General features: G+C 44.1%; 4 protein-coding genes across 4 annotated transcripts; 2 read left to right on the forward strand and 2 right to left on the reverse strand.

Moving 5' to 3' along the window:
- The first annotated feature begins 244 nt into the window (after nt 1-244).
- Nucleotides 245-1,397, forward strand: LOC122615879 (60S ribosomal protein L18). Its single transcript, XM_043791045.1, has 4 exons — nt 245-272; nt 337-366; nt 652-738; nt 810-1,397. Exons 2-4 carry the CDS (start codon nt 364-366, stop codon nt 1,284-1,286), a joined length of 567 nt encoding a protein of 188 aa, XP_043646980.1. The 5' UTR covers nt 245-272; nt 337-363; the 3' UTR covers nt 1,287-1,397.
- LOC122615878 (folliculin) lies at nt 1,337-3,055 on the reverse strand. The gene is made up of 3 exons (XM_043791044.1): nt 1,828-3,055; nt 1,610-1,712; nt 1,337-1,552 (listed from the first exon to the last, which is right to left on the reverse strand). Exons 1-3 carry the CDS (start codon nt 2,984-2,986, stop codon nt 1,432-1,434), a joined length of 1,383 nt encoding a protein of 460 aa, XP_043646979.1. The 5' UTR covers nt 2,987-3,055; the 3' UTR covers nt 1,337-1,431.
- Nucleotides 3,056-3,570: 515 nt separating this feature from the next.
- LOC122618085 lies at nt 3,571-4,289 on the forward strand. The gene is made up of 2 exons (XM_043794218.1): nt 3,571-4,088; nt 4,148-4,289. The coding sequence occupies exons 1-2, from the start codon at nt 3,571-3,573 to the stop codon at nt 4,287-4,289; spliced, it is 660 nt and encodes a 219-aa protein (XP_043650153.1).
- A 1,841-nt stretch (nt 4,290-6,130) lies between these two features.
- Nucleotides 6,131-6,940, reverse strand: LOC122617979. Its single transcript, XM_043794075.1, has 2 exons — nt 6,423-6,940; nt 6,131-6,272 (listed from the first exon to the last, which is right to left on the reverse strand). Exons 1-2 carry the CDS (start codon nt 6,938-6,940, stop codon nt 6,131-6,133), a joined length of 660 nt encoding a protein of 219 aa, XP_043650010.1.
- Between the last annotated feature and the right edge of the window lie 9,164 nt (nt 6,941-16,104).

Consider the following 16,104-nt stretch of genomic DNA (forward strand, 5'->3'; position numbering starts at 1 on the left):
TTTGCGGCGTTGCCACACTGGACAAAAAGCAAATAATTGTTTTTAGGTATAATTTGCTTTAAAATTGATTAAGTGGCATATAAGTTTTACCCATGTTACAATTTATGCTAGATATATTATTTTTAAACTTAACTCAGCGCTTTGAAAGTAATGAAAGCTTGCGCCTTAACAGCACACTGTTAAGCTAACAGCACAGTCGGATATTTTAGCGTCTTGTTTCTGCTCGGCGCAGCCACACTATTTTCTTTCTTTTGGCTTTCGTTTCCGGCGAGGTACGTGCAAGAAATTCCTGCTCCACGTTTTAGGCTTAAATTAATGTTTAATTTTCCATTTTAGCGTTGATTAATACATTCAACAAAAGAAATGGTGGGTTCCCGATGGAAGTGTGCCAGTGATTCTTGCAGGAAACTGACAAATAACCTGCAAACGTCAGCGGGGCCCCAGCCCACGTGCATTGCAAAGCTTCCTGGCGATGAAATGAAATAAAAACAAATTTGTGTGGGCGGCATCTAGTTTGTGAACCTAAAATACCATGAAATAAGCAGTTTAACTGAAGAGTGCCATGGATATGTAGTAAACATTCGCTCGGATGCCGACCAATTGTTCTCCCGGTTCAAAACACCAGTTCTAATAAGCGTGTTTCGTTTGCAGGGTATTGATATCAACCACAAGTACGATCGCAAGGTTCGCAGAACCGAGCCCAAATCCCAGGATGTGTACCTGCGCCTGCTGGTCAAGGTAAGGCTTTAGATGGCGTTGATTGTCAGCGGAGTGTAGAGATTAATGTGTGTTTTCTTTGCCCTCTGCAGCTGTACCGCTTCCTTCAGCGCCGCACCAACAAGAAGTTCAACCGCATCGTCCTGAAGCGCTTGTTCATGAGCAAGATCAACCGCCCGCCGCTATCGCTGCAGCGCATCGCTCGCTTCTTCAAGGCCGCCAACCAGCCGGAGTCGACCATCGTGGTCGTCGGCACCGTCACCGACGATGCCCGCCTCCTGGTGGTGCCCAAGGTTACCGTGTGCGCCCTGCACGTCACCCAGACCGCCAGGGAGCGCATCCTGAAGGCCGGCGGTGAGGTCCTGACCTTCGATCAACTGGCTCTCCGCTCGCCCACCGGCAAGAACACTCTGCTGCTGCAGGGAAGGCGTACCGCCCGCACTGCCTGCAAGCACTTCGGCAAGGCTCCCGGTGTGCCCCACTCGCACACCCGCCCCTATGTCCGCTCCAAGGGACGCAAGTTCGAGCGTGCTCGTGGTCGTCGTTCCAGCTGTGGCTACAAGAAGTAAGCGGCTGGCTGACTGGACTGGATTCGGCATCCTTTTGGTTAAGATAATAATTTTTCTCGCCTTTGCTCAAGCAGCGCGGCAATAAAGAGGTTTTATTCCAAAAGGTGAAAACGAACGTCCTTAATCTGTGCGGTATACAGTTGTACTAGTGAAGGTGTGTGCTCCAATAGTTGATGATCGGCTGATCTTGCGGCTGCACGCCAAGGACCTTCTTCAGTTTGCCCTGCACGCTGGTGGATTTGGCATGGTTGAGGCAGGTCACTTTGCTGGAGTAGGAAGTCAATTGAGTTGTGCATTATTTGAGTACTTTAAGGGCTACTTACTTCTTCCACTCTTCGATGAGCACCTTGGTCTGCTTGTTCAGCACTAGTTCTGTGAAGTTTTTCTCCTCCACTGCCTTCAGAAGTTTCACCATGAGATCTGGCACTTAAGTGGGAGAATCATTAGTTCGTGTTTAGGAAACATAAATGATTCCCGTTTTCACATAATCCCCGATTGGTCCTTATCAGTGAAAGCGGGAACTGACAGGATTGAAGCTTACATTTTCGTGGCAGCTCTCCCGGCCATTTGACCGACACCTCATGTCCGTTGACGTGCTTGTCCAGAAAATCGATCCGATAAACGGAGCTACTGGCCATCGGCACGGCTATATCATTGGACACGGATATGATTTTGTACTCTGAGCTAATAGAGTGCTGATGCTGTGCGTCGATTCGCATCAGATTGTGCATGGGCTCGGGCAGGAGTTTCTTCAGGCAGACCATAAAGCGAAAGGTCTTTCTCGGATCTCCTCTTACCACAATCTTAACCCCGGTCAAGGCGCAGTAGCAGACCGTGGCAAACTCCTCCTTACGCACGACACTCTTGAGGTGGCGCAAAGAAAAGAACTCCTCCAGATCGGGATCGTCGATGCTTTCTATCATTGGCAGAGTAGAACTGTTGTACGTGAGTCGCTGTGCGGGAGGACGGCCACTACTTTGTGGCGGTAGCCATGGAAGGTTTCCGAAGGTCACGTGCTCGGTGAGGAAGCGGGATCCGGCCAGCAGAAGCCACGAAAAGTGTGAGTGCAACTGCGCGAAGATGTGCTCCTCGCCAGTGAGTTCCAGCAAAGAGCGGGAAGTGGGCATCAGGAATTGAGCGCCGGACAGACGCCTCTGCCGCTCCGAGTACGTCAGCTCCTCCGTCTCCTTTGTCTTTTTGGCAGCTGCCTGCAGCTCCGACGACACCTTCTTCAAGTGCTCCGCCAAAAACGGCTTGATGTTAAGCAGGAAGTACTTGTCCTTCATCAGCACAATGATGGAAAATAGCTGCGAGTAGCCGCGCGCCTGCAGGTCGCTGACGCGAAACGTGTGACTCAGGATGTGACCCCTAGCCGAGTCCCCGAAGAACACGAACTCGCCATCCTTGCTGGCGTCCGTACCATTGCTCAGACTGAGGACCGCCGCCTGCTTGACCAGACTGGCCACTTCCGGCAGCACAGCCACCTTGGTGCTGACGAATGTGGCCCCGCTCTCCGTGTCCCTGCTGTAGATCGCATTGTTATTTTGGCTAATGGAGTAGTTGCAGGCGGAGCAGGTCTTCTGGGTCTGCTGCTCCAGCGACAGGTCCTCCAGCTTGGTGTCCCGCAGTGTCTGGGTGCAGAAGATGGCGCAGGGACCGTGCGCCTCGCAGAAGTGGCACAGCGCTATCACGGCGTTCATCGCTGCTGAGTAGTTTCTATTTTTTCCTTGGTTATGTTATTGTTTATTTTATTCGTTAATTATGCTAGAGTGACCAGGTGCGCGAAATGAGCGAAATACATGAAATGGAAAAATAACATAGAAAACATTGCAACGATTTCCCAAGCGATATTTTTAATTGGGCGGGAATATTAAATTAATATTTTTATTTAGATTAAATATATGTCTTAGAATTCGTTGGTTTGGCTTTACTCAAAAAAATGTTGGGCAAAAAATGAAATCAGTCAGCGATGGCGACAGAATATTAAGCAAATACACATTCCAAATTTTTAGATATATGCATAGGTATACTGGAATTAAAAATAATTTTTTAAGTATGCTAATGTAAGTTTTTTACGAGTTTATACCACTGTGATTATTTACCCAATTAATCATGCAAAACGAGAATGTAAAGCAGATCTACATTCTGGATGTCTTTATAACCCAATTTGGATGCTAATTGGTTCAGTCAATATTTAATATTCTTTGCTGCGCAGATGGGTACCGATTCAAGTGATCTTCATTCTCGAAAGTTATTGTGCCACTGCCAGTTGTTTTTCCATACAATGCAACTGGTTTCTTGGATTTACTTGTTGGCCTTTTCATTGCCAGTCGTTAAAGGCGCGTATGAGGTGGTCGGTCCTCCAGTTGGTCAGAATGTTACAGAGTATATGCATGCCCGCCAGAAGCGGCATCAGTTGATCTACAGGAATGGAGGAACCATCCGTTTGGTGGTGGGTCCCGTGATGGCCACTCAGCTCGAGGATCCCGTTGTGTGGCGCAGCATGGTCTACTACTATGTGCTACATTTTGGCGCATTTACCCTGCCATCAGCTCCACTTTACCCCTGGGACAAGTGGGAGGCGATATATGCCCGTTCGTTGCAGGAGAAGATCAGGAGCTTGGATGAGTCGCACGAGGACGACACTCGCCTATTTGTGTATGCCATCTTGGAGAATTACATGGACCAAGTGAGTGAATCGGTGGGCCGAGGTCGAAACTGTTTGCTGCGAGGCATCTGCGAAAATGCCCAGGTTCATCACCATGTGGGTATCATGGCGGAGCTACTAAACGTTCTACTCACGTGAGTTGTGATTACTTTTACTTCAATGGAAGATTCATGAATGTATATAAACTTTATAGACCTGGTAAGACGCGCTTGGATGTGGAATACACGGAAGCTTTTGCAGCTGGCAAGGCTGGGATTGATTGCCTAGCTCACTATTCGGATTGTCCAAGAGGTGAAAGTGTGTTGGATGCCTATGCTGTGGATGTGGAGTATTGAAATTCCAGAAGCTTTGCAGGCAAAGTTTAAATCTCGTATAATTATTAATCAACAACTTATTTTAAGTGATCAGTTTACAACTCCAATAAATCAAGTTTAATGCATTTATTGACTACCATTGATAGCACTTTTCAGTAAGATCAAAAGGAATCACTGTCAACCCTCAAGTAATCTCTACTCACATGGACAATCTAGGTACTCCGATGAATTTTTAACACTAATTGCAAGTGATTTGCGCCCTTGTCGTCGCCACGCCCCCTCGAACTCCTCCGACTGGAGGATGTCGCCTCTGGTAAACCAGAAACATGAGTGCATCCAAGCCAACATCCAGCAGAATCTCGGCGAAAAATGCGTTAACATTAATGGCTTGTGGCTGGGGCAACTTGGGTGCAGCGAAAGCGACCGCCATTTTGTCAACAATGGCGTCAATTAAATGGAAAATGCGGCACCCCCAACAACCGCCGTGCTGCAAGAACAGCAGCAGCAACAACGAAAGACAATAAATGCGTCTTAAGTGGCACATTAGGCTCGCAGACGGTGCCAAGCGGATGGAACGGGCTTACCTACAGGGTGCACCAGATGCTTTCTTAACCAGAAATGTCATTGGAATATAGTTAAAATTAGTAAAAGTTCAAGGAAAAGAATAAAAATATAGCATAACATAATAAACATAATATTTAATACAAATGGTATTTAAGAGTGAGCAAGTGCTTAATCTGTCTATTTTGATTTTGATTGTATTTATTTATTTTGTTTTGATTTTATTTATTATATTATCGTCCTTAATATCATTTAAATTTAAAGTAATTGCAAATACAAATTTATTTTAAAATATATTTCTTCAGCTTAGCGATTTAATTGGACGATAATGAATTTTTTATAAATTTAATTATATATTAGAAAGTAAAGTAAGTAAATCTCTTAATGACAATTGTTTATTACCATACATTTTTTTAAATTTCATTTGTGCTTATCATTTATCAATTGGAGCATATACCCAGATCACCCTGTTCGAAATCCTCAGCTGCGCCTCGTGTGCACAGCTAATTCAAATGCGATTATGACAACGCGAACAACGAAGGAGCTAAGCGGTGAGGAAGAGAGGGGGGAGAGGGGGTGAAAGCGGAGAAAGTGGGGCGAAGGAACCTGGCAGAGTGCAGCTGGTGCAGCAAAGGAGAGGGGGGTGCTGGTCTGGGGGAAGGCCTGCACAACTTTGCGGTGTTTGAACTTGTGCTGGTGCAGAGGAATAGGTAACTAATGTCTGCGGCTGCCATGTTCATGCGGCCGAAATAACGCGAATTTGAAAATACCTACGGAATATAGGGAAAGCATGAAATGGATTAAAATGAGTTTTAATAACCACCAAATGATACAATTTCAAGTTATTTTGCAGCATACCGTGACGATGATTAACTTTCCGCACTTACTTAGTTTTTCGCAGTTGGAATATGTAATACAAAATTCTAGGTTTCTATTTTGGTGTTGGCAACGGAATTATCTTTTATTTATATTTAGTTTTTGCAATGAAGTGCCCGCATAAACCTTTGTACATGTGGGTTGCCTGCATCGATATGCACACATGCTCATCCTGGAGCCGAGTCAACACAGTTTCCTGCCCCATTCTCCCCCCGCTCAGACATGCTTCCGTGCATTTCCGCCCCAAATTATGCAGCAAGAACAAGCGGAATCCGACATCAGGACAAGAACCATTAGACATGCACTTTGATTTGGTTGAAAACTTTATTGCGGATCCCCATTCTCTTCCGCACTCCACAGCAATCCGCAGCAGCAGCAGAGGCAGCAGCAGCAGCAGGAGCAGCAGGAGCAGCAGCAGCAGTAAATCAATCATCTTCCGCAATCAAAAGCCCGTCGAGGAAGTTGAGACCCCGAGGACAGGTCTTGTACAGGCCCAAGCAATTGGCTCCAGCTCTTCCTGCGGCATAGGCCTCATGGTAGGCATTGTCCAGATCCGCTTTGCCGGGACTAAAATGATTGGCAGATTAACGTATGATTAATGAGTTAAGAGTAAGTACTGCAAAATAAGTAGTAATATGTAAATTGAGAATTGTTTTTACATTAACAGAACAGGGACTCTGTTAAAAAGTATTCCCTAAGATCAAAGGCTCTATTTACCTGAGTATGATATCCATAATTTCCGAGAACACACCGATGTGATGATGGATCTGAGCATTCTCGCAGATGGAGCGCAGCAGGCATTGTCTGCCCACGGAATGGTCATTGTTCCTCCTGCCCATATACTCCTCCATGGCAGTGTAGACCAAGAGCCTGGCATCATCCGCATATCGCACTCCGCCATTAGCCACATGGCGCTCAATATTCTTTCGCATTTGCGTCAAGGATCGGGCGAAGGTGCTTTCCCACTTGTCCCACGGCCAGATTGCTGAGGTGGGCAGGGAATAGGATCCACCTTGGAGTGTGAAGGAGAGCACACAGGAACGAAAGGACACCTTATCCTCCAAGGGAATCGGCGTCGATGGACCAATACTGAACTTCATGGACCCGCTATTCTGGTAGATCAGCCAGCGTTTCTGTCGATGTCCCATGAATTCCGTCAGATTTCGAGAGGCCAATCCCGGCGATGGTAGGCTGAGTAGCCCCACTGCCAAGAGCAGACCCGTTGTCCACTTCATGCTCCCAACGACTAACTAGCTGCAGGTGTAGGCGTCACAGCCTTAACTCGTTTTGAAACAGCTCGTGAATTAAGTGAGCCATCAACTCAAGATGACAAGTGGAAATTTCGGAGGCACAAACATTTGGCCAGGCAATTAGCATTATGAATTTGTCAAGAACTGGATTACACTGGACCAAAAATGTAAAAAACCTATTTCATTGATTGTGTTAAGTATAAGATGTCGAACTATAGAAAAACTAACTAGAACACATTATTTTTCAATGTGTGCCCAATCCGTTTTGGTTTTCTATTTGCGCACGTGAGTGGAAAACTGAGTGGACAACGGCCAACCATTTGGGTACGGCCCAAATAAAGTGACCCCAACATGGAAGATCAAGATGAAAGGTCACAGAAGTGTGGAGATGGAGAAAGACCCACTTAGAAGACCATTAAAACACGGGAAATCTCTGGACACAATCAGCCAGCAGAGCGATGAAACGAAAAATGTTTTGCAAATTATTTATACAAATACGGGAAGTAGCACCAACTGTCTGGGCAACCGCTCCAGGCGGAGATAATATCCTTTTTCGGGTTGTTTTGTGATTTGTCGACGTGGCCGGAAATGAAAAGCAAATAGCTGTTGCAGGCAAAGCAGTTGGCAACAAAATTTGCTTATATCACAGCACTGCCATGGCAACTGTGGTGGCAACAATCGGAGTATAGCAAACACGGCAACAAGCCGCAAAGATGAAGACGGAGGAAATGGATTCCGTCCGCAAATGCTGTTTACACGATACCGGAATCCCATGTGGGTTCTTGGGTCTGACAAAATCACAATGCCGCGAAACTTTTGCCGCCCAATTCTGTCCACCTTAACCTCGGACACTTCCGCTTTCTAGGGAATAACAGGCCACTACTCGCACAACATATAAATTCAACTCCAATTTGAATGATTTATAAAAAATGCGTGCTGACTAAATTGTCACATTTCTCAAATAGCTGCCCAAAAAGAAAAGATAAATATATTGAATTACCGAAGGCTTATGCGTAGGCGTGAATGAAAAGATCAACAAAACCTAGCGATTCGGAGCAATAGACCCGTTTAATAGACACGTGACTGGCTCATTATATGAAAGATCTTCAAATTGTCCAGTCATTGTTGATATCATAGTCTAGAAAGTTTCTATGCCATCTATTGCAAGTCAATTTAAAAATAGATTTTAAGGGAAAATGGTAAAGAAATCAGTATTTTTGACTAGTGACGATCGTAGCCTAAGTTCTGGAATCTACTGATTCTAATTTGTTTTCGGCAATTTTTAAGACAACCACTGCGAAGTTTTAACTCTACAATTTTCATCCGGTGCGCTTCGTCACTACGTTAGTGCCATCCACAGTGATGTATACCTAAGTAGCTTTACCATCTGAAATTGAAGTGCCTTCATTAAGCAAAGCAATTCCCGACTTTATAGAGATTTTGCATTGTCTAATATTACTTGGGTTCCATGTGACCAGCAAGCCATTTTTGAGTCCTCGGTTGCATCTGCATTACTTAGCAGTAGTCCTGATTTATGGTTGCATACATATGTGCACTTGTTTGCAATATTTTTGGCAAAAGCTTGTTTCAACATTGCAACATTGCCGTATCTCATGCTCTGTCATACGACAGTGCACATGTTTTTCCCAGCCATCTTTGTCCATTTTTACTTGGCCCGTTCGCCCGCTCCTTTTGCCCAATTTGGCACAGCCAGAAACCTTATTTTTCTTGGCCGCAATTAGGCAGCGGGTGCACGAAGGAGTAGTTTCTGGAAAAACAATATCTGAAGTGGGGCGTGGCATCGCCCACCCACACAGAGCATTTCTCCAACTGTCACCGGCAGCGTGAAAAGGACGAAGGACCGGCGAATGTAAGGAAAGTAAGGAAGTAACTGCGACACCCAATGGACTCGTAGCTACCTCATTCGACCTTCTATCCCTCAACCGCACCACCACCACCCCCCCCAAAAAAAACGACTCCCCAGAGCGAAGTTCCTCTTCTTCAATTTCTCACACAAACTGTATATAATATTTATTATGTTGGCATAATAAATTGCAACATGAGGCAGATTCATTTTCGCACTTGCGGACATTTTTCATTTTGTTGCCCGCCGGGCAGCAGCTGCTTGGACTTGGCGGTGCGATGGGTGGTGGCGGTTGGTGGGCGGGTGGTTTCCTTTTTTTGGCCGCTGGCTTAGTGGGTGGTTGCGAGCGAAAGCAAGAGAATAAGAAGCGTTGGTGCCACATTCATGTCGCCACTGCTGTCCTCGTTGCGGTGTTGCAACTGATGAGCAAAAAATACTTGTTGCCATCCTCTAGTTCCGTTCGGCACTCTTAGTTCGAGCTGCCTTTGAATATAAACGACATTTGAGCAGCGACTTGATTTATTTATAATCATTCGCAAACGATCGTTATTCATATCAGTGGATTGAGGAAAATATAAAATTAATCATAGGAACACTTGTATAAATTTAAAAATCATATTATTTATAGTTGTTATACTTCTTTAAATTGATTTTAAACTATAAATATATCTTTTATTGTTTCATAGAAACTCAGTTGAAGGTGTTGAAAAAATTGTTTATTTTTCACCACCCCGAGTTATGTAATTATCTCTGAATAAGTTTCCAAACTGGTTCCTTCCTTGGCTGCACTGCATCACCTGTTCTCGCTTCCTCGCCATCTGCCACGGCATGTGCACATTTTAAAAGGGAAATTTAATAAACCTTGTCCTATTTCATGCTCATTAGTGTCATGATAAATTGTGGAGCCACAGTCACGTAACCGGAGCGAAAAGGAGACCCCGGATCCGGGGCCATTTCTCAGGTGAGGAACGCCGTGGAGATGGGTATCGCGGTGCCCATGTAAATGTGGGTCGGGTGCGAAGTTCAAAGGGCAGCCGGGCTTAACTGTTGCACAATGCATAGGGCCCACACCGCACAAATGGCCATAAATTAGAAAAGTTCGCCTCTGATGCGGACAAGTTGCCTTTGATTTGCCAGTTTTGTTCGCCATTTTATGGCCGTTTAATGTGCTGACTTGTAGGCAATTACAAGAGAAAGATCGCCGGGCAAATGTAAATGGAGCTGGGCGGGGTGTACGGGGTGTACGAGTTCATGGAGCTCACATAAATTCAGGCAATAATCTCATTGTTTTCACATGCGCTTCATTGCGCGGTTTTTATCACGCATCGGGTTGCAAGGGGGGCCGAGAACTGAAAATCGAGACACTTTTCCCCATCTGTTTGCTCATTGCCCTGCTGTTTTCCTTTTTCCTTTGTTGTCAACAAAGTTTTGCAGACACAATATGTCTGCGGCAGTCAGTTGTCTATAGTATATCTATATATAGTATAGCTACGTGTACACATGGTGTATTCCAAACCCCATCGGTTGATCTGTCCGTCCGTCTAACTGAGCTCTGTCTGTCCCTCCGGTTGCCTCCATCTGCCATCTGATGTAGCTACTTTTATGGTTGATGTTATTACTTTTTCCTTGTTGTCCCCACTGACGCCTCGCTTTTCCATTTCCCTTCGTTTTCCCGCCCAGCTTGTCCCACCAACTGATACTGCGGCATGCAACAGCATAAAAAGTTAAAGGTTGAAGGCAATCTGATGGGCAGAGTGGAAAGCTATTCGCAGATGCTCTAGAAAGTATTATAAAATATATATTTTGACATAACATACTGTATATATTTTTATACATCTTTTTCTTCAAAATATATATTTATTTATTTTTTGCTGTATATTTATATATAGTTTTTAGGAAGGACCTTGGTTTACAACTACAGTTAAGCACATAGCTCTTCAAATAAATATTTAAAGTATATTGATTGTATCCTCACCAAAAAGCGTCTATACCCTTTCCTTAGGGTATCATCTAACATAACTAACTTCAGCAGCTGGTTATTGTTTTTTATGCTAGTTGCAGCATTGCTTTTTGGCTTTGTGGCTGCATCTGCACTTCAGACGTCGCCATCCTCGTGGCTTGGCGACGACATTTAAAGCGCCATGAATATGCAAAACTTTTACACTTGCTTTTTATGCGCAAATGTATAAATTGAGGGAAACATGAAGAGGCAAGGCAAACAAACGTCGCTGGCAGCAAGGATATTTTTTGTGCTCTCCGGGCTCAGCACTATTAGTCGCCAGCATTGGCAACTGGCAACTGGCAACTTGTGCCGCCAGGATGCTGGGACGCTGGGATGTTGGCATGTTGGGATTCCAGGATCCTGCGATCCTGGGTTGTTAAACTGCCCACCCCCTTCATCGCGCAATAATTCTTCAATAATAACCGAGCAGAGTTGGCGGAGGCCAAAGCGTTTGTCGGTTAGGTGGGAAAATGGGTTCCGGCGGAATCGCAGTTCCTGGCTTTCCGCTGCCGCAGCCAACTCCATTGCGGGCTATAAAATAAACACTCACTCACTCACTGCTGCCCCAGCTCCTTGTCGCGTTATCCTTTTTCCTGCAGCTTCTCATAGAGCACTGAGAGAAATCAGCCAGTCCTAGTACTGACAAAGAGATTATTCCTAGGATGCAAACTGCTGTTAAGAATATATAAAATATGTAGATAACGATTCTATAATAATTTGAAATCTACAATGAACAAAAAATCAAATCAATCAGTTCTTGTTTTATAGTTTCTATTTTTCGTTGACAGATGGAAAAAGTAGTTAATAGAAAGTTTAAAATTTAGTAGTAACCCTTGAAGATTTTCTCTAAATAGTGTAGAGTATGCAAATGAAATGCAAATATGAATTGATGATTAATGAATATCCAATTTGTTTTAAGTGTTCAGCTCTTTGCCAGCGTTTTTTGTCACTAGCTGCGGTTTAAGTTCTCGTGCTTCTTTCTCGGGCTTTTTCACATTTTTTGTTCGCAACTGCGGCTTGCTGAAATTTGTTTGCATTTGCAATGCAGAATTAAATTATTGCTTCCCCGAACACCCAGCATAGTCTAACTTTTTGTCTGCTGCTGTTGCGGTTTTTCCATGTTGCTGCTGCTACTGCTGCTGCTGCTGCCTCTACTGCGTGTTGCTGTTGCACGTTGTTGTTTTGCGCACCGCAGCAACATTATCGCCGGGTTTTGGCTTGTTATTCGAACGCCGCTTTGAGACACGAAACTTTGGGCCGCGAAGCACTGCGGTGTGAGGGCCATATTGATTGGAAGGCGTTTAAAGTCGCCAAGAAGCTGGCCGGGATACTGTGGTCCCCGGGCGAAGTTCAAGTTGCCGCCGCAGGATGCCATTGATAGCGATCTCATCTATTAAACGCTTTCGAGAGTAATTGCGGTGGGGAAATGGGAGTCTAATAAAATCCTTGAGCACGAGCAAGTTGGGAATTTTCTTGTCTCGCCAGCGATTTGAAGTGGAAATCCAATTATGTAATACTGCTTAATGGCATGCTAGAAAGGAAGAGATTGGTATGCAATCAATATACATTTTAACTATAAGAGAAGGATAATTTTTATTTGAATTTGTAATATAACTTCGTAACCACTGTTAGAAACGAACCATATTTATTTCGCCAACTTAAGCAATTTCTCAGCAAAATAAGCGAGGAATTTCGTTGGTTCTGCTTATTTGTGCGCCAATTTTTTTTGGCACTTCCTGAATCTGTCGCTGTCCTGTCCGCTTACTTGCCGCTTTGCATTCATTTCAAATATTTGCCGCCACATTTGCACAAACAATTTTCGCATGCATACTTTGGCAGGGCAGAGTTAAAAAGCGGCGTGACTCCAGCTGAAAGCCAAATCCGGCAATAACTGTCTTGAGTCGGGAATCAGGAATAAGCAAGGATGCGATGACTACCGTACTCTAACAACAGGACACCCAAGGTTACCTAATGCGTTTGTCTAAATTATAAAATGATCAAGGACGAAACTTGAATACTCTTTCAGCTGTTAAGAACTTATCAACAATCCTTGGTTTTAATTGCAACACATTATTGGACATATCGAGATTATATTTACCTACATTTTAATTACTAAAGTATGAAGTATAAAGTATACTCACATGAGAAGTTTATGTGAAGCTCGAAAAAGATGGCTGGGTGGCAAGCGCGTGACTTTCAACTTATGTGTGCTGTCGTAAGTTGCCAACTCCTTGATCTCCCAATCAAACATACCCTGCAAAGGGTATTCAAAATATAAAAAGAGAAAAGCAGCCCAAGGAAGGAAGAGGCGGAGATGAGGTAAGAGCCTGGATCCTGGCTGGCGAAGTTTGCCAGCTTGCAGCCCATAGCCTCGTGCCCATGGATGAGTTGGCCCGGGCATGAACTGTGACCCCGGACTGGGAGCAGAAGTCAAAGAGTGTGCGGGGGTTAAATATGTTTTTTGTTATTTATGCAAATTCGTTTCTGTGTTGCCAGCGACCTGGGCATTGTTGTAAGTCATAATAGCGTACACGCGGCGCGGGAAAAAGGAAAAATGGGGGGTTGGGGGGTTGGGGTGGGTTTCCGAAGGGGTTTTCTTCAGGCTTCTAACCTGTTGGCATTCGGGGCTTCGTGTTTATGTGCCAAACACTCGTGCTTTCCCCTTGTTTTATGCAAATTTCCTAACCAGCCGCATTTTCTCGTCCATTTTTCACAGCATCGCGGTGACTGAGCTATAGCCAAGGTACTTGCTCCACAACTTTGTTGCAACTTTGTTCTTGCCGGCATTCTATTTCCCCTTGCTACATATTTAATGCCCAACAATAGGCTTGAATAATGAATACGTTGCCCTGTGCCATCCAAACTCACATACACACACACACTCAAACTGGCAAGGACTCACATTCAGGTTCAATATTTGACACTTTGGGGCAGCACTTTAATCTCAAATTTGTGCCTGCGCCCAGTTTATTACATTTAATGTCATAATTTATTATATATGTATACCAACTTGGGTCTACGAGTTACTCAAGGACGAACAAGAGCCCCCAACAGGCAGGCACCAAAGTTGCTGGCTCGAGGACATGGGTAATTCCACCCATTTCTGGCTGCATAATCACAAAAAACACTCGAAACATTTTTAATTAAAATTTGTGTTGTGTTTGGGCTGAAGTGTTGGGTCGACTTAATGGGTTACACGGTGTTTGCTGCAGGTCAGCTCTGCACACATTAATTTACGTAACCGAAAGGTGTGCCCCATTATATTAAATCAATTAAAACGAATTCGCTTACATGGCCATTAAATAGCAACTAATTAATCAGATTGGGTTTAATAAGCGAAAGTTCACTAGTTTATTCAATGAGCTTTAAGTGAAATACAGTTTTAAACAGTATTTATCTTTAAATGAATATATTTAATTCATTTTTGGATGCTATGATTTTTGGTTTCGATGTATATATAATATATATTTTATATATTTTGAGCACGGAATCCTTACTCAGCTTCAGTTATTACGGAAAGGATCCACCTTTCAGACGTTAATATGTTGGGTGGTGGCCTCGTTGATTCGGGTAGTTACTCTCGCCTTCTTCGCATGTGGGTTAATTTATTTAAATCTACATAGCTTGTAATTCATATTTCTCAGGTAACGTTGGCTGCATAATAAGCAACTTATTTGGGTACTAGTCAGCTACGGACTGCCTCAAAAACAGCCAGCCTCTGAGTTCTGAGTTCCTCGGCTGATTTTGGGGAGCATCCGTGTTCACGGGTGCGTGTGCGAATATTTGAGACATAAATTTGGCAAATTTTGGGTAGCTACGTGTTGGTTGGTTGGCTGGTTGGTTGGTAGGTTGGATGGTTGGTTTTGGGTGCCCGGACAGCATTCGTGTCGGGTGTAAATTTGCAGATAAGTAGCCTTAGTTGGGCCTTCCATCCTGCCGCCTTTGGCACTTATTATGTAGTTAACGAGTGTTTATTAGCATTTTAATTACCTTCTGGGAGCGTGAAAGCTGCGCGCATTAGCAAACCCTTAGTCGCCTATACTACATACAGACATACATGCCGGCGGGCTGGCAATTTACCTCCTGGCACTTGGCCGACAATATATGGCTAAAACTTTAATTATGTTTTTAAAGTTTAATGAGCGGCAGCGGCTTTGAACTTTGAGTGCTTTCAAAATATTTGCTCATTTCAGCAGGTGCAAGAAAAAACTTAAAAATCATTTCATTAAAAATTCTTACTGTACAGGTGTGCGGGTACAGTGAAATCGTTTTAAAACCAACATATACAACGCAATGGCACAAGAACAAAGGACATAAGTTTTTATATGTGTATCAAAACGTTGTATTAGAATCAACGAGATTTAGATTTGACTTGTGTAACTTGTGTTTTTGTGCTTCGACATGTAAATATGTGCAATGACTGCTGATTTTTCAAAACTTTATACATATGTATTACAGCTTACAGATATTGCTTATCGTGTTAGTGCTGTGAAAATAAAGTAACTATACGCACATGTAAAGCGCAAACTATTTTTTGTTTGTTGCCATTTGAACGCAAAGGATTTCATTTAAACGGACTTTACTACAACATTTTCCATATGGTACAATAGTAGAGAAATATTTGCATTGCTCTAATAAAAACAAGGGAAAAATTGCAAAAACTAATTGGATGTGCTGGGCGGAAAAAAAATTGCACCACGCAGCGGTAAGCGCTGGGAACGGTGGGCGTGGCTGTTACGGGAAAGGGGGGCGGCGCTGGTTGCTTGTTAAAAGTTCATTAAACTCATAGAATGCTTGTAAAGCGAGATGATAAATTAATCTACAGCAGGCAACGAAGCGCGCTATTGAGTGGGCGCAGCGAAAGGGACAGATGATAAGGAGTGTGGGTGCAGTCAAAGAGAGAGAGAGATGGAGAGAGAGAGAGAGAATGAGAGAGCGGTGCAGATGGAGAGCTAACATAAATGACGAGTTTAATTTGTATGCAAACAAGTTGGCGGCGTCGTCTCCACACAAACACGCTGCTGATGTTGACGGCGATGAGGATGATGTTGGACCTGCAGTAATTACGCACACATTTAAAGAAATGCAACGGACACACACACACACACTCAACACATGAAAAGAGAGAGCGGGAGAGAGGGAAAGCAAGATGGCGAGGTAGCCATGATGGTTGCTAACTGTTTCCGCTTGATGCTGAGTGACGTGCGAATGCCAGGAATGAAGAAGCATTGCACTGCAGCCAGCCACAGAGAGTGCGAGAGAGAGAGGGAAAGAGAGAGAGGA

The sequence above is a fragment of the Drosophila teissieri genome, chromosome 3L (assembly GCF_016746235.2).
Source record: "Drosophila teissieri strain GT53w chromosome 3L, Prin_Dtei_1.1, whole genome shotgun sequence".
Taxonomy (NCBI): Eukaryota; Metazoa; Arthropoda; class Insecta; order Diptera; family Drosophilidae; genus Drosophila; species Drosophila teissieri.

What these genes read in the sequence shown, in the direction of transcription:
- LOC122618085 (XM_043794218.1), top strand. Translation starts at nt 3,571, where the DNA reads ATGCAACTGGTTTCTTGGATTTACTTGTTGGCCTTTTCATTGCCAGTC. An exon ending in CTACTAAACGTTCTACTCAC is followed by an intron (nt 4,089 to 4,147) that starts GTGAGTTGTGAT and finishes TAAACTTTATAG; the next exon opens with ACCTGGTAAGACGCGCTTGG.
- LOC122615879 (XM_043791045.1), top strand. An exon ending in ACCTGCGCCTGCTGGTCAAG is followed by an intron (nt 739 to 809) that starts GTAAGGCTTTAG and finishes TGCCCTCTGCAG; the next exon opens with CTGTACCGCTTCCTTCAGCG.
- LOC122617979 (XM_043794075.1), bottom strand. Translation starts at nt 6,940, where the DNA reads ATGAAGTGGACAACGGGTCTGCTCTTGGCAGTGGGGCTACTCAGCCTA. An exon ending in ATTATGGATATCATACTCAG is followed by an intron (nt 6,273 to 6,422) that starts GTAAATAGAGCC and finishes CAATCATTTTAG; the next exon opens with TCCCGGCAAAGCGGATCTGG.
- LOC122615878 (XM_043791044.1), bottom strand. Translation starts at nt 2,986, where the DNA reads ATGAACGCCGTGATAGCGCTGTGCCACTTCTGCGAGGCGCACGGTCCC. An exon ending in GGGAGAGCTGCCACGAAAAT is followed by an intron (nt 1,713 to 1,827) that starts GTAAGCTTCAAT and finishes CTCCCACTTAAG; the next exon opens with TGCCAGATCTCATGGTGAAA. An exon ending in CTCATCGAAGAGTGGAAGAA is followed by an intron (nt 1,553 to 1,609) that starts GTAAGTAGCCCT and finishes TTCCTACTCCAG; the next exon opens with CAAAGTGACCTGCCTCAACC.